The sequence below is a fragment of the Rhamphochromis sp. 'chilingali' genome (genome assembly GCF_963969265.1).
Source record: "Rhamphochromis sp. 'chilingali' genome assembly, chromosome: 19".
Lineage (NCBI taxonomy): Eukaryota > Metazoa > Chordata > Actinopteri > Cichliformes > Cichlidae > Rhamphochromis > Rhamphochromis sp. 'chilingali'.
This window is the reverse complement of record NC_137946.1, coordinates 28150144-28177388: the sequence shown is the minus strand read 5'-3', so window position 1 is coordinate 28177388 and position 27245 is coordinate 28150144. Positions and strand designations below refer to the sequence as shown.

The 27245-nt window shown below is 39.5% G+C and overlaps 2 protein-coding genes across 2 annotated transcripts in view; both read right to left on the bottom strand.

The window, feature by feature from the left end:
* Nucleotides 1–13194, bottom strand: part of myo7ab (myosin VIIAb) — a 55496-nt gene extending 42302 nt beyond the window's left edge. The window contains exons 1-7 of the mRNA XM_080867154.1: nt 13032–13194; nt 11765–11867; nt 6449–6517; nt 2315–2428; nt 1105–1257; nt 429–613; nt 93–214 (exon numbers count right to left, since the gene is read on the bottom strand). Of these exons, the coding sequence (XP_080723280.1) occupies nt 93–214; nt 429–613; nt 1105–1257; nt 2315–2428; nt 6449–6466 (592 nt within the window). The 5' untranslated portion in view covers nt 6467–6517; nt 11765–11867; nt 13032–13194. The remainder of the gene's footprint in view (nt 1–92; nt 215–428; nt 614–1104; nt 1258–2314; nt 2429–6448; nt 6518–11764; nt 11868–13031) is intronic.
* A 6583-nt stretch (nt 13195–19777) lies between these two features.
* capn5b (calpain 5b) overlaps nt 19778–27245 on the bottom strand; it is a 55339-nt gene continuing 47871 nt past the window's right edge. The window contains exons 15-16 of the mRNA XM_080867155.1: nt 26770–26906; nt 19778–23434 (exon numbers count right to left, since the gene is read on the bottom strand). Of these exons, the coding sequence (XP_080723281.1) occupies nt 23252–23434; nt 26770–26906 (320 nt within the window). The 3' untranslated portion in view covers nt 19778–23251. The remainder of the gene's footprint in view (nt 23435–26769; nt 26907–27245) is intronic.

The window sequence follows — 27245 nt, the reverse complement described above, 5'->3', positions numbered from 1 at the left end:
ACCAGACGATGAAGGTGACCCATGACACTTTCTTCCATGTTCACTGTCCATTCGTGGACTGAAGGTGATCTTTTTTGGAGTTTAATGCTTACCTTCGAGGATAGGCGTGGCTTCTAGGACTTGCTGCTCTATCCAGGAGTGCTGCCCGCTGATGGCAGCGAGGAACTGCAGAATCAGCTTTGTGCTCTCAGTCTTCCCAGCTCCAGACTCACCGCTGCCTCATAAAGAAAACAGTGACACAGTCATGCAATAAACATGATGATTTCATTACAAATAAACTATTCAAACAGCAGCAGCACACAAAGGATACTAACTATGACCAGCCTTTTTAACCAACAGAGGCTTGCAGATTAACTGCAGAGTTTTTCCTGTTTAGAAATGGCGCACGTCCATCACTTTGAGTTCTTATGAAATGATCAAGCACAAACCTGATGATGCAGCACTGGTCCTTGTTGTTCCGCTGCATGTTGAAGTAACAGTTGTCTGCGATGGCGAATATGTGCGGCGGCATCTCGCCGATCTTCTTATTGGTGTAGAGGCGGATCTGGTCTGGAGTATAGATGGGCAGCAGCTGGTAAGGGTTGACTGCTACCAGTATTGAGCCTGTATACGTCTGCAGACACCCAAAGACAGACGAAAGTCGATGTTTTAAACATGAGATAGATCAAAAACTCAGGGACAAAATATGTGAATCAAACACTACTGACAGGGTATAAAACAAAATTTTATGCTCTCCAAAATATATGAGATGATTATAAAAATAATGTCTCTATTATTCCTATTTAGTGGTCTTAACTTTGACTTACTAGCATTTCTAAGATTGGGTGTTTTACAAGTACAAATGCCTGTTTCTATCGGTGAACCTCCGGTCAAACAGCAAGGAAGGGACGTTCTGTTTTATTTATAGCAACAAGTAAATGCTGCTGTTGCTGGGCGCTTAAGATACAAGTAAACAGATTAACCTGAATAAGACCTTAACTGGGCCAAAGCCAGTGGTTACTGCTTTGCTGAACATGCGAGTAAAAGGCCTGGAAGTTACAGAAACTAATTGCACCTCAGGCGATCGTAAATGCAGCTGCGTTGGTGCCACAAAGGGAAACTTACGTAGATGACGCATTCATTATAGCGGATTAGCAGGTTACGGAGGATGCCAGCTTCATTGAGGTCACCCAGACGGATCATGTCCTCCACCCCATGTATGGAGGTTGGGTGCATGGGTTTGATGTTGGTGGCATTTTGAGGGGAAATCCAGTGCTCCTGCATTGGTGAGGAATGAGGAAGCAGATTAGAGGAACAAAGGCCTCAAAAGCCACATGAAGTCACACTGACTCATCCTTCTTTGACGGAAAGAATTAATTGGCAGTTTTGTGTCATTTTAAAAGGACAAAAATATCTGTATGCTACCTGTCGTCTAAACAGATTCAGGGTACAGTGATGTTTAGACGGGGAATGAAAAAACAAAAAAAACAAAAAAAACCTTAAAAAAAGACAAAACAAAGTTCAAAAGCCAAAGGAAACCATATCGGGAACACACTAGAAACAAGAGATCAGAACACAGTACAACGTAACAAAGAACACAGGCAAACTGAGGCTAAAAATACACATGACACAAGGAGGTAAGTGGAAACAGAAGGGGAACTAAACACAACTGAACACAATTAAGTTAAATGACAGAAACTAAAACTAGAGACAATGCATGGGAGACTTAGTAAAACACAAACTAAATAGAAACACTGAACATGAAGCGAGACACTGATGGATCAAACTAATACAAACAGAAGCTCGAACTAAGAAACAAGGGCTCAAAATACTAAGGGAACACATGAAGAAAAACAAAAGTAATAAGTGAACTAAGAATGAAGCAAATACTCAAAAAAGTTCAAACCATTTAAAACCCATGATCATGAAAAGCATTACAAATTATTGGACGCAGATTAGGTTTAATGGTCTAATACAATACAAGTGTGCAACAGCAAAACACAGTCTGAGTTTTGGACTCTGAATTCAGGTCTATTGTTAACTATTCTTGATTTATTTAGAATCTAAGCTTGTGCGTTTAGAGCTCTTAGTTTATAAATTTCAGATTTTTTTCCTCTGTTTTTGGCCTTTTTGGCCTTTAGTTCCTGTCATCAAGTCCTCGCTGATTATACTCTGTGTGTGTATATAGCGTCAGTCCACTTTCAGTCCTTATCACAGTATCTACGCAGTCTCCCTTGTTTTCATATTTGAAAAACCTAAATTCTAGTTTCTCTTGTTTATGTAGTCTACCTTGGAGTACTGCTTTCAGGTCCTTCCTGCTTTTCTGCAAACTTACCCGGCCTTCATCATCCAGAACCTGGATCTGTCCAGAGTCGCACAGTTTGACCACGGCTCCCAGGGGGACGTCAAACTCCCGGCCCGTTTTAAGATCCAGCCACACATAGTCCCCCTGGATTACAAAACTTTAGTTAAAGACTGCAGGAAGTAATAGAATAACATCATAATATCAGAGTAAACTGAAGCTGAATGATTTTTTTTTATCTCCCTGGGGAAGTTCAGAGCACTTGTTAAAAAAAATCTGTAACCAAAGATGTCAACTGTTTGTAATCATATAATTTCTTATCTCATACTTATACTTTAACTCTTTTTATTCCTAGATGTTATTTTGAAATTTGAGCAGAAAACATCAGGTTTTCCCCGTAACAGCTGCAAAACCTGATGAGCTGCATGTGCCTTAGCTGTACGTGACATTTGTTATGGTCTCCTTGTCTGCATTCAACTATTTGAATATACATGTTGGATAACCAGGAAATATCAGTTGCACCACACACCCAGTTACCCAGTTTTTCAGCTGCCAACTAGTTACATTTTTGAGGATTTTTGAGGATTTAGCCTGAAAAAAGGATTTAAACTTGACCACATCCACCAGGAAGGCCATGATGTAACACTGAGACTTAGGTAACCCTACGTAACAACAAATAAGGCTTAATTTTCCTGAGGTGGAACCAACACTTAGCAAAAACCATGACTGAGCAGGTTGCTACAGGAGGTATTAAAAATCTACAAAACAGTCAACCAATCATGGCACTGACTGTGCCATTAGACATACTATGAAAAGCAAGCCCCCTGGAGATGAACACAGCCGACCCTAAAAAAGTGCATTTATCATCTTAGACGTGTCAGCACAGAGGTCATTTTGTGTTTTGCCAATGAATGACAAACACGAGGTGTCATTTAGATGTAAATCAGAAGGGGAGCTGGGCCCTGTGCTTCGTACGTCGCTTACTACATCCAAGATCAAATGAAACATCCAAGACCAAACCATCGCGCTAACCGTGAGCGCGCTAATCCGGTTCCCGAACACACCTGCTGTTGACGATTAATACAGCTGGACGCAGTAATGTGAGATCACTGGGTGTCGTAAAAGGGGCTACGCATCGATAGTAGAAACATTGATCGGCAACCCTCTGATTGGTCGGCGAAAATGTCGACGGAGCGCGCTCGGCTCGGTATTTTTCGGCAGCAGAGCAAGAACTCTTGAGTGAGGGATTTCAGGAGTTTCAGAGTTTAATCAGAACGCAAGGGAACACTGCAAAGGCTGCAAAAGCAAGGAGCGAGGGCTGGCAGGAAGTTGCTGACAAATTAAACTCGTAAGTAATTTAATAATAACAATAATAATGGAGTGGATTGATATAGCGCTTTTCAAGGCACCCAAAGCGCTTTACAATGCCACTATTCAGTCACTCTCACATTCACACACTGGTGGAGGCAGCTACAGTTGTAGCCACAGCTGCCCTGGGGCAGACTGACAGAAGCCAGGCTGCCATATCGCGCCATCGGCCCCTCTGGCCAACACCAGTAGGCGGTAGGGTAGATTTATTATATTACACTATATTATCCAATATTATATTACATTATATTATAATATGTTATATTTTATCCTCTTTCACATTAGAGCCACGACAGGACCCACTAGAACATGGGAACAGGTAAAAGTGAAATATAAGAATGTTCTACAGAATGGTAATATTTATCACTTATATTGCTTTTAGTCTCTTGGAAAGAGACCCTGGAATAATCTGTTTGTTTATAACAGCAACCAAGAAAAGGGCAGAGCAAAAAAAGACAGGTGGTGGTCCTGCACCCCCTCGTCAACAAGTTGGTTAAGTGAATAATACCCTCACGGGAAAATCGATATCTCTCTATGAGCACACTGTCGCGCTGAGCTAAAGGATCCTGTCTGTCCCGCAATATACGCTGAATTCTGAGGACTCTCCTTATCAATCTTGCACCTTCCGCAATGGGTGGCTCGCGTATACGGACAGGACATGGCTGCAACAGGCTTCCCAAATCCACCTTCGCTTTTATAGCCGTGGTCTCTCATCTTGATTACACGAAGTAATTTACAATTGCTACTCTGAAATATGAATTAAATCTGTAATAATCACATACATGTAATAGAATGTTAATAGTACATTTCCCTTTTTTAGGAAATGACCTGTGTGAAATCAATAAATGGATCAGGTGCTGCATTGTCTTTAGTTACATTGATGTTATTTATTTATGGTGAAACAGTGGTGGAATATCGCTGTTGCTTTCGTATGAATGACGCGGGCATACCTGCGTGGCCGCGATCTAATCCTGTTTACATAAAGTAAACCTGCTCCCCAGCAGGTTTACGCTTACGGCTCTGTTGCTATGACAGCAAGTCCCGGATGGGCTTCGGGGAACCGAACGATCCAGGATCACGCGAAATCGTCAACAATCTCATCCAGCTAACTCACTTAGCGCGGTACGAAGAACAGGCCCCTGGTATAAACCTCATCATAACACTGCAGCACGATGCTCAGCGTTCATCCCCACAGTCTAGACTGTGACCTTAAAGATGCTATTTTTGCTTCCATTTAACAACATCCAGATGTCTCCCACTCGAATGAGATTCATAGCCGTGGCTCTGAGCTGAGATTGAAACGGTGCAGGAGTGTCTGAGTCGTGCCCTGCAGGACTCTCGGGGGAGAAAGGCACTGGCATCTAGTTATTGAAAGGGAAACTATTGATGGCCTGATATGAGGTAACTACCCAGCTTTTTCTATATTTAGTGTGTCAGGACTGTGGAGCTCATGCTGAATAAATCATTCTTGCTCACAATTTGATTTTCGGTTGTTTCTTTTTACATTTTAATTTAATTTAAAATCATTAAACCTGCTGGCTGGCCCACCATAACAAACAAACATTCCCATAAGACACTAAAATGTCAGGTTAAACTGACCTACTTGCATGAGTTGATGCTAAAGAGACCTAAACTATGCTTTTTGTGTTAAAGTAGTAGAGCCACAATCTGGATTTTAAGCCGATCTTTTATGAACAGAGGCACTGGCAAGGTTGATGTAACGATTATGGCCTCTCATAATAATAATATGGAAGAAGAAAATGAACGAGTTCAGTAACCTTCCGCCCTCCTTCAATAAATCCCAAATGATCCTTCAGACAGACAGTAAAAAAGTGCTGCCGTGCTCAGATATTCACCTACTGACTTCTGAGCCCTTACAAAATTGAGTTTAATTTTCCCTTCTTAAATAATCAAACACAGAATACTGTGTATCAAGTTTGTGGTTATGGCAGAGGCTTAAGTCATTAGGGAAAGCTCTGTACCTCAGTGGAAAATCAAAAGAAACCATCATAATACAAATGCACTGAAGCGTGATCACCCTAACCTCAACTCTAACCCTCAGCAAAAATAACTTCTCCTGAGTCTCTGCGATTAGACAAAAAATAAAATCAATGACAAACAAAAAGAATTAAAAACACTAGTCTGTTTAGCCTTTCTCTAAAAAATAATATTATGGTAGAGTCAGCATCTAAGAAGACTTAGACCTCAGACAATTAAAGCATCTGATATGAAATAACTTGAAATTTCAAATTATTTTCTCAAAATTTTGAGATAGTAACCCAAACTTTTGACTTATGGATCCATGCAAAAAAAAATTTCTCCACTGGCAAAAACACTGGTCCACTGGTCGCTACTAAAAATCTTTTGGCGAGTAATGCATTGAAAAGTTCCTTGTAATTGCTTTGTTCTCCAATATATTTTTTGTTATCAACTTGGGTGCAAATACTCTCCAAATACTCGCAGAGAGGTAGGGAAACTGCAAAAAGTATGATGCAAACCAGAAACTGAGACTCATTTCCTTCAAAGTAAAATCTGTGCCTCTCTGCTACAACAAATAAACTGCTGATGTCAATGTCTAACCAGGTCCCATTACAACATGGACACCAACAGAAACTCCACCTAAGTTTAAAAATAATAAATATCAGCAAAGGAAAAAATATTACCTGACTTTTTACATTAATGTCCATCCATAATTCCCACAGAACGTTTGTACAGAAACGAACTTAAGAACTTACTTTTAATACACGGACAGGACAAAGAGGTTGGAAGACATTCAGAACCATTTGGTACAGGACCCACCTGTTGCAGAATGACCATGGTTCAGCCTCGTGTTGATTCCAGGTCATCAGAAGTCACCATATGAGGGCTCTAAAATGAAACCAGTCACAGACATCACATTAACTTTGAGACAACAGACTGCATCTACTTCGTATGTATGAATTACACATTTTTATACACACAGTTTGAGGGAAAGTCACCAAAACAAAGACTGTTCAACAGGTTTTTTTGGATAACGAGATGAGAGAACAGATGAGGGAGGAAAAAAACAGGATACACAAGTTTTTCATGTTCTTTGCCACGTGGGGTTGAGACCAAGAAAAAACGTCTACTTTTAATTCATTATGATATATTATGCTTTTTTCCACCTCTATACTATTAACTCTACTCAAAATAGGCACTTCCTCTCATTTTAAGCCAGCTTTCCTTTGATTTGCTGCTTCCCCAAGTCTGAAACGAGCTGAAACATGGATGATTTTTGAAGACTAACAGTTGCCAACACGAGAGTATGTCAGCATTAGCAATGTACACAAAAGATATCTAAGTTTATATTGTTGTCAGCCTGTGCTGCCATCATCAACCCCAATTTATTACAAACCATCTACAGTATTTTTGCAGGTGCGTAAGATTGAAGTTATGACTGCGTTCATTTATTTTTGGAGCATTTAGGAGCAAATCTAAGCTGTCCTGACACAAACATTAGGCTTCCTATCACCTACAAAGCTGTTATGGTGAACATTTTTGGCTAACTCCCACCAATACAGAGCAGTATTATCATTATTATCATTCTTTTAGATTCATGTTGAATTGTAGACTCTGTTTTAGCTTTGTTTGAGCCTCTACCCATTCCTAATGAAAACATGTCAGTCTATAGCTTCAAAAAGCTCCACTGATCTCAAAGGGCAATGGACTGCATTTGTGGTAGAGCTGTGTGCCATAAAATCACTACAAAAGTTTCAGAGACTGTGTACACCAGACACATTTCGTATTGCACACTTAAATAAACTAGATCAGAGACGTGCTATAGTTCGTGATGGGTTTTAGGAGCCGTAAGAGGTCTGAGATCTAATATGAGGAGGTGAACAAAAAGTCTGATCACCATCAGTCCTTTCAGAGCCGAGACACACAGTCCTGTGGTTCAACCAGTGAAGGAAACAGGGGGCGGGTGCAGAGTTTAAAGGGTCTGATAGGGGCTGTTAAAGGCTTACTGGGATTCCTGGGGCTAATCCCATCGCTTAAGTACGAGGCATAGTTGTTGCAGCTATGATTTTCCTTCCACATGAGGCTGTCTTACTGTTTTTGTACTCATTTATATTAAAGGTGATGTGGCTGTTACATATAGTGGGATACGTGTTTATAGTGGCCTTTTTGTTTAAGGAACTATAGAAGAGGAATTGTTAGTCTTTAAAGGTTTGTATTTTGTACTGACTATAGCACACACAGAAAAACTACTAGAGTATGAGTGACACAAGGTAATTAAACAAGGCGAGGTTTGGAGCTGTTAGAAAACAAATAGATTGGTTTGAATTAATAAAGGCAGGATGAATGAGGTGGGCGAATGGAGAAATAAAACTAAGATGACTGCTTCTCTGCTAATTCATTCTGAGGAGAAACAAACACGTTAGTAATATAAATAGCCTGTGTGGCCAGAGAAGAAACACAATGACCCAGAGGATATGAGTGATGAAGATAAACCATGTCACGGGGGAGGGGCTAAATCTACTAAATACCCATTGGAGCACTAATAAATCTATTAACATTTATTTAGACTGCAAAGAAAACTGTATTAAAGTCTGATTATATGCACATAAAAAATAAGCTTCATGTGGTGAAGTGAAGCTACTGAAGGGCAATAGAGTTGATATACAAGTAATTACCAGTCACAATATGTTCAGCTTAGACCAAGACAGAGCTTCTAATCCAGAACCACAGGGTGCCAATCTGGCAACTGTCCCAAACACAGACACTTAGCTCTCCACCTGACTTTACAATGTGGACTGGAGTCATCGTGGCCTCACATTTTTCCAGTAGTTTTTATTTAAATTTTATTTTAATTATAAGTATTTATTCAAACACCTTTTCTCTCTTTTTTAAGAGTGAAAGAGAAAAAATGTAATAAAAAACAGGAACGGGACTTAGTAAAGATATAAATACAATTAAACAATAAAAAGAAAATAAATAAGGTACAGTAAGTAATGCAAAGGTACATTTGGGAAAACTATGATGTAATGTCATGGAGAAGGTGACTCTTCCATTGTAAAAATTAGTCTCACTTTATAATACAGCCAGCAACTAAGGGCGTAATCCCACTGTAATCAGACGAATTTCAATGCATTTTATTTGAAGTTACATGTGATTATAGCTCCTGAAAAGTAGGCAAACTAGAATAAAGGGGTCCTTAGTGAAGTTTTTACAGGAAAAAGGAACTTACTAGACTGTTATGTAAATGTAAGTACTGTGCAAGTTGTTTTAAGTAATGCACATGCAATTTCATGTTATTTTTGCAGAAGAACAAACACTATTTCCCCTTTTTTTTTTTTTACATCTTTATTTAGTATTCATTATGTTATTGTGCGTGACGGATGTTCTATTATTCAACTGTCCTGAAAAATGCAGTGTATTTACAATGTAAGATGAAGAAATTGTTTGTTTTACTGCAAAATTACCTCAAAATGAAAGAGTACTTAAATTACTCCCAGATTAATTTGTTTCCTTTCCTGTGAAATACCTGAAGTTATACAACATTTAAAGCTACTTATACACTAAAAGCATTAACAGGCTGATTTCTGTTGACATATGTTGACAAAAAAAATAAAGAAACCAAATAAATTTCTTGTGTATTTTTATGTTATTTAAATTTTGTAAGTACACACACTGTTTATGTTTTTACTAATATTCCAGTTTGCTAAAATATTTTCCTCACTCAGTTTTAGTTTTTAGTTTAGTTTTCCGCTTACGTTTCTAAAACCTCTGAGGTTGATCTGTGAAAAGGCAGCGAAAGACATCCCTGTTTACTCTGACAATTTAATCAAGTGTTTGCAGCAGTCCTGCTTTTATGACATTTACTTTTCAGGTTTTCAACTCTTGCACAAATATTAACCACCAATTTTATTTTCTGTGTTCTATTGTAACTTTACTCCAAAAGACTTGTACGTCAAATTTTGTGAACTTTTATGTCCTGTTTTCTTTTTAAAATGCTGCTTTGTTTAAATGTACTTTGCAATTCCTGGGTGTAAAAAGCAATATATAATTCAATATTTTTTGCCTGCTTACTAACACTGCCTTGTTTAATAAAAAAGTAATAATAATATAATAAAGGATCCAAACCATTATCACAGTAACCTATGTAACTGACATGCTTTTGCATTGAGCTGCTTATGAAGAGGATGCTGTGACACAATGTGATCTGTTGGAGGTAATCCCCATTTATTCTGATAGCAGCAAAGGATAAGCAACATCATGTAAGGAAACTGCCTGACTTTGAATTTCTGTGCAGAAACAGCGCAAAAGTTGTCTCAATTCACCAGAACCTGAACATATTTATGAGCGAGACATAATACTGATATATTGGGGTAACACTGAAAATAGGAGGGAAAAAATAAGTACAAAAAGTTCCTAAAGTAGAACCTATTCATTTATAGGGAGAAATAAAAGAGAAGATAAAAGTGCTGTGGAGCTTAGAGGTCAGCCAGGTATATGAAATACTTTAGTAGTTCAACAGATTTTGTTCACAAGAGTACAAGAAATTTTACAACACCACTTAAATCCGTATTATTAAATTCTTCTTCTTTCATTTGCTCCCTGTTGGGGTCACCACAGCAGATCATCTGCCTCCACCTCACCCCTGCCTCACACAAACCCTCTGCATGTGCTCCTTCACTACATCCATAAATCCATCCTTTGACCGACATATCCACTCTCCCAACTCTGTACATGTCCAAACCATCTCAGCAGTCCTTCCCTAACTTTGTCTGCAAACTGTTCAACCTGCAAACATTAGGCTCATAAACAGGTGAGAAAATTGATCATGAAACCATGAAAAAGTAGGCCAGTCTTGAAACTACAGCCTCTTAAGAAACAAACAAAACAAAACATAACAACCCTCATTGTTGATATATTTTACCAGATCAAAAGCCGAAGTTGCATAGCGTATAACAATCATTGGGGAAAGGTGTGTCCATCATGCATCGTGTGACAATTCTAAGAGTTTAATGTGCTAAAAAAATAAAAAATCATGTTTTTGTATTACTCTTATGGGTTGTGATAGATCTCCGCTGATCGCTCATTTTAAAAAATGCACCATTTTTAACTACTGGTTACTACTGGATAACATCATTTCACCATGATGCTGGTGAAAAACAAAATCACTACTTCTTAAATAAATGACATCAGCAATAGTGTATAAAAAAATGTAAACGCTCTTATCTGTTCTTTTGTTTATTATTATACATTTTCTGCCGAGTTTGTTCTTGACTTTTCTTTTTGATAGTCCCTCGACTTCTCTTCCATGATTACCTTCAGCTGTGTTCCCCTGATGTTTCCCATCTTCCCTTTTGTATAATTAAACCCTCAAACTGCTTGTGTTCTTATTCTGTAACACTGACTGTCTGAGCTTTTTATCTGCCGGTGAGTTTTCCCCTCATCTGCAGTCTGGAGTTTTGGACTCTTGCCCCAATAAAGATGTGGGTTTTTTTGTTTATAAGTTTTGTTGTCTATATTTGGGAGCGTTTGACCGTCCTGTGATGTCTGCCTTTTGTGATAGGGAGTACTGCGGCATCCCACCTTCCCACAGCCTTGCTGATAGATGCTAGGATATTTAACTAAAACTAAAAACACGAAGCTCATGTTTGTGGCTTCAGAGGAAAACGCTTAAAAATTCAATGCCAATGTTGAGATATTCTAATCTGCATGAAATCAGGGCACTGAATAGAAAACCAACATTAGCGTCGTAGTTAATGAGGCTACAAACCGGCTGATAGGCCACAAAAGGCTGACAGATCTTGATTGAATAATTAAGCACCTGCCAGGTGTTGTTTGTGTCTTAGTCTTATAATCAGCTGTCACTGGGCAATTTTTTCTCTTTTTTTTCACTTGCCAAAATCTAAAAAAGTTTACTAATAGAAATTGCACATAACATATTAACTTTCCTACTGTTTTTCTGCCTAACAACTATTTCTTCAACCTCTTCTTCTTACGAGACCCAGAGTCACTCTGGTCTGAGATTTTCATGTAACGGCTGAGAGAAATCTTTAAGTCCCCGGCTGCTAATCTGTGTGTGTGGCCTCTAATGCTATTCGAACAAGTGTTTGCACAGCACATGCGTCCGCTGTGACTCACATGGCAGGGATTCACAGGCTCCGGCGCACAGGGGCGCGCAACGTTCATCATTGATCAAGAGAGTTCAGGAGACTCATTTCCATGAGGTCAAGTGCTTCAGTGTCTGCAAAACACAACATAGGAGAACCTCAAAAGTCAATAAAAATACTCAAACGGGGCACGTCAGCAACATCTAAAGGTACTTTTTACTCAGCTGTTTCCCTACTTCTAGGATCTACCTTTTATATGTCAAACATATGGTGAGCCAATAAAATTGATTAAACTGTGTACATTGGTGCCAATTTGACAAACCGCAATCATATAGTTCTCTAAAGACTGCAATCTCTGAGAAGGCTCATGTGTGTTGTATGTGTGCACAAATGATTTATGTGGTAATGCATTCAAGCATGGCCCAATCCAACCCACCGTTGGGTCACAGGGTGACAGGTACGGTTCACCCTAGAGAGGTCACCCGTCTGCCGCTGGTCTTCTAACTTCATATTTAAACTGACCTAAATCTAAAGCTATTTAAACTCTTTACAATGAAGTTGTAAAGGCCCAACCCTTTGGTTTGCTAATAAAAAATTATTTTTTTTCATATAATAGTGTTAGATATGTTTGCTCTCTTGGATCACAGGCAGACTCGCTGGTTCAACTTTGCAACTTCTTGGTGTTTTCCTCACGTATCCCATCTTGATTTTGCATAAAAATTAAATTATTGAGCTCTGAAACAGCTGTTAAATCCCCCCCAACTCAGAATATCTACACTTGTGGTTGAAAACCATCCAAAATGTGCTAGAAAAGGAGCACCTTGAGTAAAGAGCTGAAACAATCAATTAATAAGTTTGGGGATTATCAAATTAAAAATGCCATTCTCTAGTTTCAGCTTCTTCAATGGGAGAACCTCCTGCTGCCATAATTGAGTTTGAAAAGCTCTCAGCGTTTGACGTTTGTATTCACTGCTCCTCTCTAACCTGCTGTAATGCATGAATGATGTTCCTCTGTGCCGCTTTCATTGGTTTTTGCTCTCAAAGAGACACTTAAAAACGTTCCTATGTGACAAGAGGTGATCTCTAATCTAATTTAGAAGAAACCATCCAGACTTCATGGAATAAATACACAGTGCAGCCAGATCTATTTATTTTGAGGGAAACACAATGGCTGCTTTAAGTGCTGGCACAGGACAAAGTGAGCAATAAGAGGCTTTGGTCTAAAGCTATAGCAGAGCAGCGGCCCTCTGGCCTAATAAGCCCTCAGGCCTCGACCCATGTTCGTCTGCCCCACTTACCTCTCAGCACAATTCATAAGATCCACTATTCTTCTCTTCTATCCTCTGTTGTCTTCTGCCCAAAGTTAACAGGATGGCTGAAGAAGGGCTGGAGAAGAAACTGGAGAATTAAGTAGTTTTCTCTGCTCCTGTCGTTTTCTTAGATCTTTCCAACAGACTTCTGCTCTTCTGGTTGCGTTGTGGTCGCAGCCTCCTGCAGGTGGCTTGCAGCCCTCTCACAGTCTGATGTCTGGGACAGTAACAGGGCTCTCGAGACTCTCTTGCTGCGTCTCATTCATGGCTGCTGATCCTGATTAGCTGGGAGGGTGGAGCCTGTTGGTGGCACATACTGTACAGGGATCAGCTGGGGGAAGGAGGTGAAGAGGGAGGTGAACCAGGTCATGATTTCCAAGTTCTGGTTCTGGAATGAATTTTAAAGGGAATGCAGATCGTCTGATGCGCAGGTTTTAAATTGTGTAGATTATCTGCCTTTTTGTGTCTTGTTTATGATCAGAACCTCCCCTGTGTCCCTTTGTATACTGTTTAGACCCATTCATCTAACCCGAGGGTGCAACACACAGTGGTGGGTGAAGTCTTTCAGGTTTGTAATGAATCTCAGTGCTCCATGACAGATGCATGCATGCAAATAACACTGCTTTAATTCAGCTCTTAATAAATATATTATATATGGCAGGGGTGTCAAACAAAGTCCAGGGCCAGAATCAGCTCAGCAAAAACTCCGATCTGGCCCACTGGAAGGCTTTGGAAAATATGAAGTACATGGATTTTGCACTTTGAACTGTATTTTCTTAAGATTTACAGAATTTTCATCACCAAACAGGTACATGATGGATAAACAATTAAATGACAGAAAATGCTAAATAGGTAATTTCTACCATAGGAAAAAAAAAAAAAAAAAGATTATAAATACAGGCCAGTGTGGGCATTTTACACATCATGTAGCAGAGGCACACTGTTGAAATTGTACTTAATTCACTCATATTAAGATATTTCAAGGATTAAATGTTTAGTTAAATTTCTGCACACTGGCATAAAGTGGAGTTTCACTAGTCCGCCCACCTTAAGGTCAAAGTGGGCCGTATGTGGCCCATGATGTAACATGAATTTGACATCCCTGATACATAGAGTAACATTGTTACACGTAACTGTATGAAGGGATTCCATCATATTTTAATCTGAAAATATCTGGCTTTTTAAATTTCCTGTTCTGAAAACTCAGTTTTTAATTTCTGTCATGGAGAACAAAAATCAGGCACCGGGTGAGAGCTCAGCCTATACTTTTATATAACACAGTGAAGTTCAATTGATTATTCACAGATTTTGTTATTAATTATTCATAACATAGGTCCAAGTTTTCTTGTCTTCTTCCCCGTTTGCCTGAGTGTGTCAGAGTGCGCCGAGCTGATATCAGGCCACTTTTGTGTTTCTTAGCAGAGAGACCTCCTTAAATGATCATGTGTCACAACTTCACCGTTTATTTAGATTTATTTTAATAGTTTAAATATATTTCAGCAAAACTTCTGCTGTGTGATGATTTCAGGAATCATCAACAGCTGATACAGAGTGTCTGAAAGGACCCTAAACTAAGAAACTATGACTCAGTGTTCAAAGGACTGAATAATCCACTGTATCAGTAGTGTAGATATCAGTGTCAGTATTGTGTTGGATCGATATTAGAGGAACAGGATCGATGCTTTAGTTTGGTCTTTTTAGTATAGACATTGCTCTTTTTTCATGAAAAGGCAGCTCTGTTTGTGCAAGCATCGATCCCCCCATGCATTCACACGTTCTTTACAACAGATTTTCTTTACTTAAGGCTGTAATCTTTTTCGTATTTTATTCTCCAGAGCAGGTTTTGTTTTTATAGTGGCTTCCTATCTGCCTCTTTTTTCTAATTAAATTGGTGTAATGTGATGGAGGTCTTTATCATTCGGAAAATCTATAAAATTTACAAAATTACAATTGTATTCCGTTACGTTACTCAATGAGAGTAACATATTGTGAATACTTTGGATTGCTTAATATTTTATCATGCTTTTTACAACTACATGAATGCACTATTGCTGTGGTAAAGGGACCTCTGGCTAATACGATTCGGTGTTGGGTTTGTAGCCGAAAACTAGCTTTACTTTGTCTGGGTCAACTTTGCTAGCGAGAGACAAAGGCTGCTTATTGTTTCGGAGGAAAACACGAACACAGTGTACAGTCGAGTCTTACTTACAACTGGGCTCGTCAGGCACTCTTTTTGGCTGCAGTGGTTATTATTATATTTACATTCTTCCGTCTCCCCTTTCTAGTAGGTCATTTGTTGAATAATCATTTAAAAAAAATATTTCTTCACGTCATTATGCGTGAAGTAGGGGTGACATGGGCTGCGAGATTGAGACACAGGCATTATTAGCCTCTAAATGCGTGTTTCGTTTGGGTTTAGACCAGCGTGAAATTACCAAAAATAGACAGGGCATAGCCTACCATATGAAACAGGAAAAGACCGCTGTATAATCTATCAGTTTCAACAACGTAACTGTATTCTGAATACCACCTTTTTAAATGGTAAGTGTAAATACGTAACGCCGGTACATGTATTCCGTTACTCCCCAACACTGCCCGTGTCTATTTGTTGTACTAAACTGAATTTTTAAATGCTGTAAACAAAAAAGAAAAAAGAAGAAGAAGTACTCACCTTTGAGTTAAATTTGCAAAAATTGCAAAAATTATGACAGACCCAGAATAAGTTTTCCCGTTTTATTTCAAAGTCATGCCACAAGTTGACATTAAATACAAAAGAAAAAATAATAATTTCAGATCTTAGCTATAAAATAACCACAGTGTAACCGAGAACCAAATTAAAACGAACAAGTGTTAAAAAAAACAGAACAAAAAGTAAAGCTCACGCTGAAAAAGAAGACACAGACAAGCACACAGTACAGAACATACAGCACGGCTCTCTGATACCTAGCTATCAGTAAACACGGTAGTTGGGAGTGGATATATAAAATTAACAAGGTTATAAAATACTGATAAAAGATACTTGTTATAAAGACCATAGCATTTTCTAGAAGAGTCACCATGCAGTAGGTATTCCAGTCTCCAGTTAATAAACAGCAGAAAAATACAAGAATCACAAGCTCATTCCTTGAGTGGACAAGACCTCGAGCTCAGATTAAAAATGTCAGAGTGTCAAATTCGGTACGGCCTACATGATGCTGTCGTTAGGATGAACGTGATATCTGGTGCAGCCGCTTCTCGACTCCAATTTAGACTCATGCAGCAAGCTGACGAGGCTGTAAGATCAGCACGCAAGCAGTCGTTCTGTCTAGAAATGATAAGCGCTCTAAATCCAACATGTTTTCACTTGATTCCTACTTCCATTGAACCTTGTGTGCATCATGACTGCAGGTGTCTTCGCTCTTCTTAAAGATTTGGGAGCCTTAACTGCTTATTCATACCAGAGAAGAAGAGAAGGATGACTTAAGAGATGAGGCTCACTCAGGCTCTTTTGTGCTGAACCATCAGCAGTCCTGACCTCTCATCTTCATTTTCCCTCTCTCCGCCTTGCATCTATGCTCTCCTAAACCTTCTTTATCTCTGGATTGTTCCCTTTCTGCATGTATGAAAGGTGTGCTTGATCACTGTGTAGTCCTTTCAATTTCACAAAACACCTGCAAACTGCTTGAAGTCCCCAATCAATCTATGTCATAAGTTTCTTATGCCCCTATTAGAGGCAGGTGACTGGCACTTGGACAATGACACAGATTTTGTAATTTTGTTTCTCTACACCACCTCAGTGAATTTCTACATCAAATAATCAAGATGTGACTAAAGTACAGACTTTACTAAAAGGGCTGTATTAACTGTTCAGGACATTTTTATACATAGTTCCTCATTTCAGAGGCTCAAAAGTAATAGAACAGTTGATTGATGAGCTGTTCTGTGGTTTTTCATGACAAATCAAGCAGATAAAACATCCTAAGAACCTCCAAACTTAGGATTCAATCAGACCCACATTTTTTTGTCACTACTTCTTTTTTTTAACCTATCAAAACATGACTTCAGAAACCAGTGGGTGATCATCACATCACAGAAGCTACATTCATATTTTTTAATCCTAAACGTGTTGGTAAAACTACTGTGCAGTGGGCATGTCTGACTTCCAGAAGAATCGAGGCCCTGTAGTTTATTGATGATGGGACTGCTGATAGAAGTAGCAGGATGATATAGTCTCTGCACGAATGGATAATGGCTCAAAGCAAACCCCAAGAGTAAGAAAAGTTTCTGAAATAATGCAATTCTGTTGTTAAAACTCTTGAACTAAAGCTTAAAGTCTGCACTTCAATCACACCTTGTTTGCTTGATTTTAAATCCACTTTGGTGGTGTACAGAAGTAAAGAAACAAGATCCGAATACTTATGGATCTAACTGTAACTCACACAAGGCATTATGGGAGAAGGAATAAGGGAAACAATCGGATTCCTTTACACATTCTAGCTGATCACTAGAGGTTGTGAACACAAAGTGCATTCACTTGAAATGAGTGTCTAGGATATAAGCATCCACCAGAAAGATGGATCTCATGATAAAAACTAATAAGTCAAGTTCCTGCTACTTTTATATACATACTGTATACTGCTGGATACTAAATACAAAATATTAGAAAACTGGTTACTGTTTCCATGCATGCAAGTGTGCAACACAAGCCTTTTACTTCACACAGTATGTTTATCAAAGTAGCAAGTGGGTTTTTACGGCACTCTGAGAACTGAAAATGAACACTCTGTGATTCGTGGTGGCGCGAGCAGATCTGAAGTGTTTTTGCTACATGCACTGGCATTTTTGGATTCGTACAAAAGTCGCCACCGCTGTGACTAATTCGGCTTCATTCAAACAGTTTCTTCAAACCTGCTTTGGCGTGGCCATGCAGAAAATCTACACAGAAGACTGATACGCTTTACAGCAACTGTCAAAAAAAAGGTCCAGACACTCCAACAAAGCCTGGTCTGTGTAAGTGTGTGCTTGTGTTTGTGTGGTGGTTAACAGTGAAAGCCATTAAACACTTTTGGCAAAAGGATTACAATGTGCAACAATTACAATGATCGACACGGTGACAAAAGGCAGAAACAAAACTGAGCATGTAGTGAGGAACAAAAGCATTTGTCCAACTCAAACACTCCATCACCCACAATGCATCTCTTCAAAATAAAACACCTTTTTTTTTGGCACATGAGTTGGGGCTCGGACTCCGTACTCTTATGATTGCTAAATCTAGTGCCTAAATACTCACATGTGTCGCAGCTGTCAACTTCAGTGTTAGCCGTTATATTTCTGCGTCACTTCTGTATGAATAAAGAAACAGCCGGAGCCGCGAACCATTGATTGGAAACCTCATAGTACAGAACTGGCATCACCTGAAGGGACACTCAGAGGGAAATAAAATCCAGGTTGGCTGATGGGAAGCTTGTACTTCTGAATAAAAATAATGTCCTGTTCAGTCCCTGTCAGAGTTGATGAAAAATAATCTCCCTTCACTTATCTGCTGTTATACTCAACAACAAAAAAATAAGGGCCATATCTATCCATCCATTTTTCCTAACTGATTATCCGAATCCCAGCTCTCACTAGGTGAGAAGCGAGGCACACTCTGGACAGATGGCAGGTCCATCGCAGGGTTAACAGAGACTGACTGCCACTCACGCCATTCATGAATGCTAACAGACAGGGTGAAAATTAGCATCCCCCAGTCTCAGGCCATGATGGAAAAGGGCGGAGTACTACTCCAGGAAGTGGTGGAGCTTAAGTATCTTGTGGTCCTATTCACAAGTTGGAGAAAAGCAGAGCAGTCTGTCGCAGTAAAGACAGACCTGAGGGTATTCATTTACTGATCGATTTGTGTTTCTACCCTCGCCTATGTATACAAGTGGTAGGAATGAACTTCCTCTGAAAAGTGCCAGGAATCTACAGACACGCTGAGGAGCTCAGGCATTTTTAGGAATTAGACATAAGAGTAGGAGAGAATCTGGTTTGGTCATTTCTTGTCTTCCAAACACATCCACAGTCATCCATTTCCCATTTAACATACACATTTGTGCAAGAAATGCCAAAGAAATAGGAATCATAGATAAGGAACACTGCTGGGCAACAAGCAATGCATTTCGTGTAACCTGCAGTAAACAGACTGATGATTGGAGAGGGGGAGGGGGACCATATGGGCTAATTGAGTCCCATGTGATTTGTCTGTAAGCAACCTCATTGGTTAAAACACCAAAACTACAGCCCGTCACAGCGACATGTTTACCAGGAAGAGGGTATTTGTCTGATTCCAGCTTATATCTTTGTATCTTATATCTTTCATATCTGACAACTACATTTCACTCATAGAGAAGAGGCTGTGTTTTCTGAAAAATAAATCCCAAGCAAAAAATTTAAGACCCAGAACACTGACATTTGAGGTTGCAAAAGCATTTCCAGAATCCTCACATCTCGAACCATTTCAACAAAAGATTTTTAGTCTCCTGCACAGTAAAAGAACAATAAAAAATTACTTTCAAGCTATTTTCTTTCGTGAAGCCTTGCCAATTTTGTTACTCAGCATCAGCATAGTTTCTTATGAAGTCTGGTTAATTTTGCATTTATTTAAGAAGGATGCAGGTCATTTACATAGTCTGTATATAAAGATGGAAATGGACACGGTTTAGTTTGTAGATTCAGCATTTTTGAAGCCTTCACATCAGAGTTTTGGCCACGACTATGGTATTTTATTGGAGCCAGAATTTAGAAAAGACGATGGAGGGGAGCTTTTGGATAACCCATTAAAATGCATCAAAAGGCACCAAGAGCAAAAACAAGGTCGAGTGATTTAGTTTGGTGGCGGTGAAGTCAGACAGCTGCTGACTACAGCTGTTGTCTGCAAACAAAGCGACCACATCCCTAAATTTTAAGCATTACCAAATCCAAACAGGTGAGTTGAACATTCACCTCGCATTCATTCGATATGAAGACAGAAATCGTGTTCTGGACTATACACACTTTCTTTTTTAACTCTGTAAACCTGGGCATTTTTAACAGAGCACAATGACTCGTTTTGGAGCCCCAAGTGGCCGATATATGAAATGCAGTTTTTGCCTTAATGCTTTTTTTCTAATTTACATCTGCAACTTAAAGGTTGAAAATTTTTATCGTGTGGGAAAAACAATATTTGGTGGTTAGAAAATACTTTAAGGATTCAGAAAATACCCAAAAGATCAAAAGATACTTCTTTTTCAGGAAAAATAAAAGCTCTGTATCACAACACCCGTGCACACATTTGGCACTGATAATCTTCCGCAATAAATTCATTTATCTGAGCTGTCTGATTTTTTTTAGCACATAGACAAAAATGATCTTTACACTGTTTTGGACAAAGAGAAACTCATTTTAACCAAACTAAATTAACCACAGCTGGGACTTCACTGCCTTGCAGTAGGCCACTCTGTGTGAGGGAGGGGGAAAGCCTTCTTTGTTTACCCAAATACCTCTTTTTCACAGTAGGTGTTGGTTAGGAGGGAACTCTGCATCGATACCACTGAAGAGCCTGCCTTTATTTAAACAAGTTCAGGAGCCAAACATAAAGTGGTGAAAGCTGGAGTAACCTCTGCTCTTCCCATAGTCACAGGTTCCAACTTCAGGATCAATTTTATGTTGCAGAGCTTGCCTGTTTTCAGAGAAGTGCATGGAACTGATTGGCAGAATAAAGAGGAAATACTCTGCAAATAAAAACCGGCAGGCTGTCTAATCTCACACTGCTCTGCACTTACAGTCTCCAACACTGGCTGTTTGCACTGTTAACACGCTTCAGATTCAGTCTCATGTTACATGACGTTCACTTTCTCTCTGAGTGAAACCAACAAAAAGACCACAAAGAAGAAGATAAATAGCACCTAAATAGTTGTTGACAACTGCTGCTAATGTTCACAGATGCTAGAGGCATTATGAATGCATCACTGTAGTACAAGACACAACTGCTTCAAACAGACTGACATGATCAGACTGACATGAGGTGCATTTAAGTGTAGACATGCTCACTGCTCAAAACTAGCATTTCCAAGACTTCTGAGATAGAAAGAATAAATATATAGAGTAACAATTGAACAGTACAATACAAGGCTGTGGATATCTTGGAAAAATAACCCATGCAAGACACATTTATAAAGATGCTGTACACAAACATGTGTGACCACTTAAATGCCATGAGTGACAGTTCAAGTCATGGAAAAGGGCACTGAAAAAAAAGGGGGTGGGGCTTGATATTTTGTCTGAGAGATTAGTCCACTAATGGTTTACATTCAAAGGAAAGGTCTTAAAAATAACCATAAGTTACATTTTTCAAATTTTAAGGGGAAAAACATAATAACCAAAAGTTTATAAAACTTGGATTGCACTTTTGAAGAGAAACAAAAAACACAGGCTGTTATTTTCTGTCACAAGAAGCCGACTGGATGGTAAAAGGTCGGATCGGATGGCCACATGATCTACGCGAGAAATGTCATCAGAGAAAAGATTAAACTGTACCAGTGTTGGTTCAATATTCAAAACCATCTGAATTCAACAGTTCGTCCGAGTTGTTTTCCTGCTGTGGAGGCAAAGCCAGGAACAAGGCGATGGCACAGGTTGTTTGGCAGGACGTCTCCTCTGCTAAAGCACTCCTTTCTCTCTCCGTAGTCTCCGAGGGTTTTTCTTTTTACCCCTCAAAGCTAAAGAAATAAAGTGCAAGGTGTGTTTTTTCCCTTCAAAAAAGGTCCCTTTTACTATTCGGTTCACACCTTTCCTTTGTGATCTTTTTCTTTCAGGTATAACATGACATTCACTCAAACACACACACACACACACAGTCTCACACACTCACGCTTGCAGAGCTGCTGTCTTTCGGGATCACGTGGCGTGAGTCTTTGGCCCGGGCCGACAGACTCAAGTCAGAGGAAGCGTCAGGCAGTGGTGTTGCCGTTAAGAGATGATGTGGCACAGGGGGTGGCGGTTTGTCGCTAGGCTTGGGCCGGGCCGGGCCAGGCTAGGCCGGTTTGAAAAGGGGGCCTGGCTCCTCTTTGGTCCCATAAAGCACTTGATTTATGTCAGGGTGAATCTTTGCACTCCACTGGACAGGAAAGATGTTTGCATGGGGAGGAGGAAGGGGGTAGCACTATCGGAAGCACCGGCTGCTAAGCTACGACTAGAGAGATGTGCAGCACAGGCAGAGAGTTTCGGGATTTTTTCGTTTTCTTTTTAAAAGCCATGCAGTTTAGAGATCGTCCATAGCAGCCGGCGACGGAAAGCATTCTCGAATGATGCTAGTGATGGAAACCGGGAGGCAAGACTTCACACACGCGGGTGCGCTCACAGAACAACACAGAAAAAGCACTGAGTCGAGGGGAGAGAAGAGCTGCTGTTGGCTTTGAAGTCCAACGCAAAAAGTGACAGACTGCTGCATGCTCTCCAAAGCACCGGCAAACTGCTGAAGACTTGAGGTGTCTGGGTGGTTGGGCTGGCTGGCTGGGCGGGAGGATTATTCACAGTCATAAAAGAGCATTTGGGAGACAGAAGCTGATAACACGATGGCAAAAAGCAGGGCTTAATGCAAACTTTTAGAGACAAAGAAAAAACTAAACCAAGGCTGTGCTAAGATAAATAGTATTCAACATAACCCACCTCCCCTCGTCTCCTCAAAGAGGTGAGACAAACTCAGCCTTAAGGCAATGCATAGCCCTTGGAAACAGTGGCACATGCATGGAGAGTGCAGAGATGTCTGCATATGTATTATATTCATGTATATGTGTGTGTGTGTGAGTATAAGAAGAAATAAAAACAAGTCTGTAATTAAGGGTCAGAACAGCAAAAAAATCTGATAAAACTTCATCAGTTTCTTAAACTGTTGCTCTGATAGAGATTTCTGCTACTTTAAGAACAAATTTGTGACTGATGAACAATTTTGACAGGAATGTATTTAAAAATAGTCTGTACAACCCCCTGTACAGCTTCCATCAGGATATACAGATGCAGGCCTTCAAAAATAAAACCCTGTGAAGCTAAAGGAAGCAAAGGAAAACAGAGACACACAGAGCACGCAAGCGGCAGGAAAAAAAAGACACAGTGAGCTCCCGCGACGGTTAAAAGATGAACGGCGAAGGTGAACGGCGGGCACGGTTCGTACGCCACCTTGAGCTTCGATCATTGCAATCGTATAAACTGCCGCTTCAGATGTTGGTGAGCGTGGTGGACGTGATGAGGCGCACAGTGAGCGTGCCCGGGAGGTCGTTGTCCTGGCGGCTGCCTTTGTCGCGCAGGTGAAGCGTGTGCTGCTCCTGGCGCTCGTTGGGGTCGCTGAACAAGATCACCTGACCCAGGAAGGTGTCCACGATCATGTTCTTGTTGTAGATCTGTTGGCCACTCAAGGGAGGAAGTCAGAAAGGAAAGAAGGAAACAAAAAGACAAAAGGCAGTAAGCACAAAAAAGGAGGAATCAGCAAAGGAAATACACCAGAGAGAAAGTGACAGAAGAAAGAAGACACTAGGAAGGAGAGAAGTAAAACACTGAGGAAACAAGGCAGCACGAAGAAATATTGAACCTTTTTTTCCGTTATTCACTCACACAGGTCGTTTGAAACTTATATGTCAGAGTATCTGTTTAAAAATTAAACCACATGTCACAAACAGCAGTCCCCAACCTTTTTTGCGCCATGGACCGGTTTAATGTCAGACAATATGTTCACGGATTGGCCTTTAAGGTGTTGCGGATAAATGCAACAAAATAAAATGATACGACCAAGACAAAAACTGTGGTATTTTGGAAATATAATAATAAAAGTGAATTCACTGTGTAATTGTGTAACTTTATTAGCAGCATCCTGCTGAAATGCGCCAAAAACATTGAAAGTAACATCCTCCTCTCTGACCCTTAATGCTCTCTGGTCGCTATGGTAACGTGTAAATATTTCGTTCAAAATAAGACACACAACTACAACACGGGAAAAGACCCAGGGAAACCGAGTTAAGGATAAAACCCCTGAAAAACATACATTTCACGACCGAGCCTCAACTCTCGTGGCCCGATACCGGTCCATGGCCCAGGGGTTGGGGACCGCTGATTCAAAACAATAAAACAAATATTTCTGAAATCTATTAAAAGCTTGTTTAATAGTAAGAAAATGTCATTTATTAAATAACAAAATGAAATGAATAAACAGTCCTTATTCACACGTTAACCAATAAACATAAAGGTAACTGTCTCTCAGTGATTGTTTGACATTTTATAATAGTAAAAAAAGGGATACTGTATTCATACATATACACACATTACTATGTAATTACATCGTATGAGAGTTTATTAGTTCAACAAAAGGTACAGCCACTTCAACGACAGTTTCACTAACCTGGACTAACAGCAGCTAACATCAACAGAAATGGCAGTGCTACCAACAGTTCACCAAATCCTCAACAGGTTCTCTAACTCTGCTTTCAAAAAGTTTTACAGCCTCTTCACAACTGAGGAAAACAATGGAGTGACAGCCTTCAACAAACAGGGAAAAGCCTAACAGTCAGATCCATTTCAAACAGTAGTACAAACAGGTCAGCCGGCCACAGCCATCATCTCTCGTCTGTCTGAAACATGTTTGTCCTATAGCAGCCACAGTAGCTAAGATTATGCACTTAAATTAGAAGGGCTAAGAAAACACCTCAGTTGACTGCAATCTGAAATCTTGAAATCCTGAAAACGTGGGATGTGTAACTGGGATTAGAATGACTGAATTTCCAAAGTAAAAGCGAGGGGACTGGCCACGGATGAATAGTGAAAATGATAAAATGAATCATTAAGTACACTTGGGTTTTTAATGGAGCTCTACTGGACAAATTAATAAGCTCAATGAAGGTCTCCTTACTCAGTTTTGAATTGATCTGTCCATCTTTTAGATTGTTTGGTGAAAAACAACATGAAGGATACCTCATGTGATTGTCTAACTCTCTTATTTATTTAAATGAATGATGTCTCTCTCTCTGATGCTAACAGTGTGTAAATACAGATGATTTACCAGCTCTAATGCCCACTCATGGTTTCATTTCACTGTGTTACAAATAAAACAATTTCACAGCTCTAAACAAGCAAATCCAACATCGTATTACTATTAATAACCTCCCTCACAAATACACTGGTTTACACGTGTCGCCTGATATGGAGCCTGTAACTGATTAGTTATGGATGCTCTGCAAACATCCTTAGCAGCCTCATTCTCACGTCCCGTAGGCTCAAAGAGAGAGTTGATAAAGGGAAAAAGGACTGAAAATGAGACAAGCGATGAAACGCTGTGAAACTCTGCATGAAGACAAGTGCCGCGGGACTATCAACCCAAATTATTCCTGCAGCTAGCTCCCACTTTTCTGCAGCCGTCACTGTCGACTGTGTATTTAGGTTCTTGCTTTCACTTTGCGAATACTTAAGATGTTTTGACATATCTACAAATATAAGAAATATATTATTCATGCCTAGTAGATCGTCTACATCATGTACTGAAGGAGTCAATTTTTTTTCAACTTACAAGATTCAAATTTCCCACGTGTTCGGTTACAAAATGCTAAAACACACACACATACAGCGCTGTCACACAGGATGTCAACGTGAGACCAGAGAGCGATGAATGTGGCGAAACGTAAGGTTTTGCAACGTTTTATTTCAACATATGTAACAGCTGTAACTCCTGAACCACTTGCTCGATAAAAGAATTCCAACAGTTCCCGAAAGCAGCGGGGAACTGTTGCTTTTCAGTGATATCAGGATTATTACAATAATTCCAGGAACAGTGTCGCAGCAGCCTCGCTGAATGTGGCGCCCTACCTGGGATTACCATCACGACCCTCATATCACTGATAAAGCACAGAGTTGATGCTTTCAGGAACCGTTGGAATTTTTCAATTGCACCAATGGTTCAAGAATTACGGTAGTTAGATCTAAATGTTTTACCTAATGGGTTAATAACAGTTTGATGCCCCTGAGGAAAACTTAAAATTTGTGATTATGAACATTTATTTCTCAGTAAATGTGATCAATTCTTAGTATTGGATTTTTACTGGCTGGATAACCCTGTATTTTGAATTCTACTGCTACTTTTTGTTTGTGTACAGCGTATATTATGTCTGCATAATAACATGTTTGTTCTGTAGGTTTATTTTTATTTTCTTTATATATAAATTATTTTACATGTAGTGGCAATATGAACATGAGCTTTTTCCCTTTTCTGGAACATTGTTATTTTCCTTTTATAAAACACCTGCTGGTGTTTAAGTTTTTGCACATTTTCCTTTGATATAGGTGAGTTTATGCTTTAATCTGATGATTTTTAAGACCCTATGTGGGTTATATAACAACTCAAATGGCTAGTATTTAATTTAGAGTGACCATGTGTTTGTCAGAGCCTGATGAAAAGCGGTTACAAAATGGTCTGATCGCAGAATAAACACACAGTATATAGCAAGACTTCCTAGACTTTGTTTTCTCATCCTGTTACCTTGATTTGAGTTTAGTGAAACTATGCAATGAAATCCAAAGTAAGCAAACAGTAACCTTTTAGTAACCTTATAGCTACTGTTCAGAAGATGTGCACTTTACATTTTGGTTCCATGTATAAATGTGAAAGTTGTCAAAGGCCACTGGCAAATCAAATTTGAAGTTGCATTTTTTTTCTTCAACCTTTCACACTACGGACTGCAGAGTGACAGCTCACCTCGATGTGGATGCCCTCCTTGGGCTTCTTGCGGTAGAACAGGCCTTTGATGTCAAAGTTTGGGCACCGTGTGTCCTTATGAACTGGTGAACGAACCCTCTCTCCTTCACAGGTGATGATGACGTAGGGATCTACAGCTGTCAGAAAAAAATGAACAAATATCTAAAAGTTTAAAATAGCTCTGCCGGGATAAAACCAGCAAAATGTCAAAAAATGTATTAATATAGTACACTGATAAATAAAAAACAGCCACAGAGGACATTTTTATTAACAATGTGCATTTTGCTGATAATACCTCTGGACTTCTACATTTGAAAATACTATTTAATTAAAAAACAGCAACAAAAAACTAGTATTTCTGCCTCCACTTATGCTTTATAAGTATGTACAAAGCAGTTAAAGTGGGCGCTCGATGATAGTATTGATACCAATGTTGGTATTGGTATCGGACTGATACTGGCATTATGAATTGATAC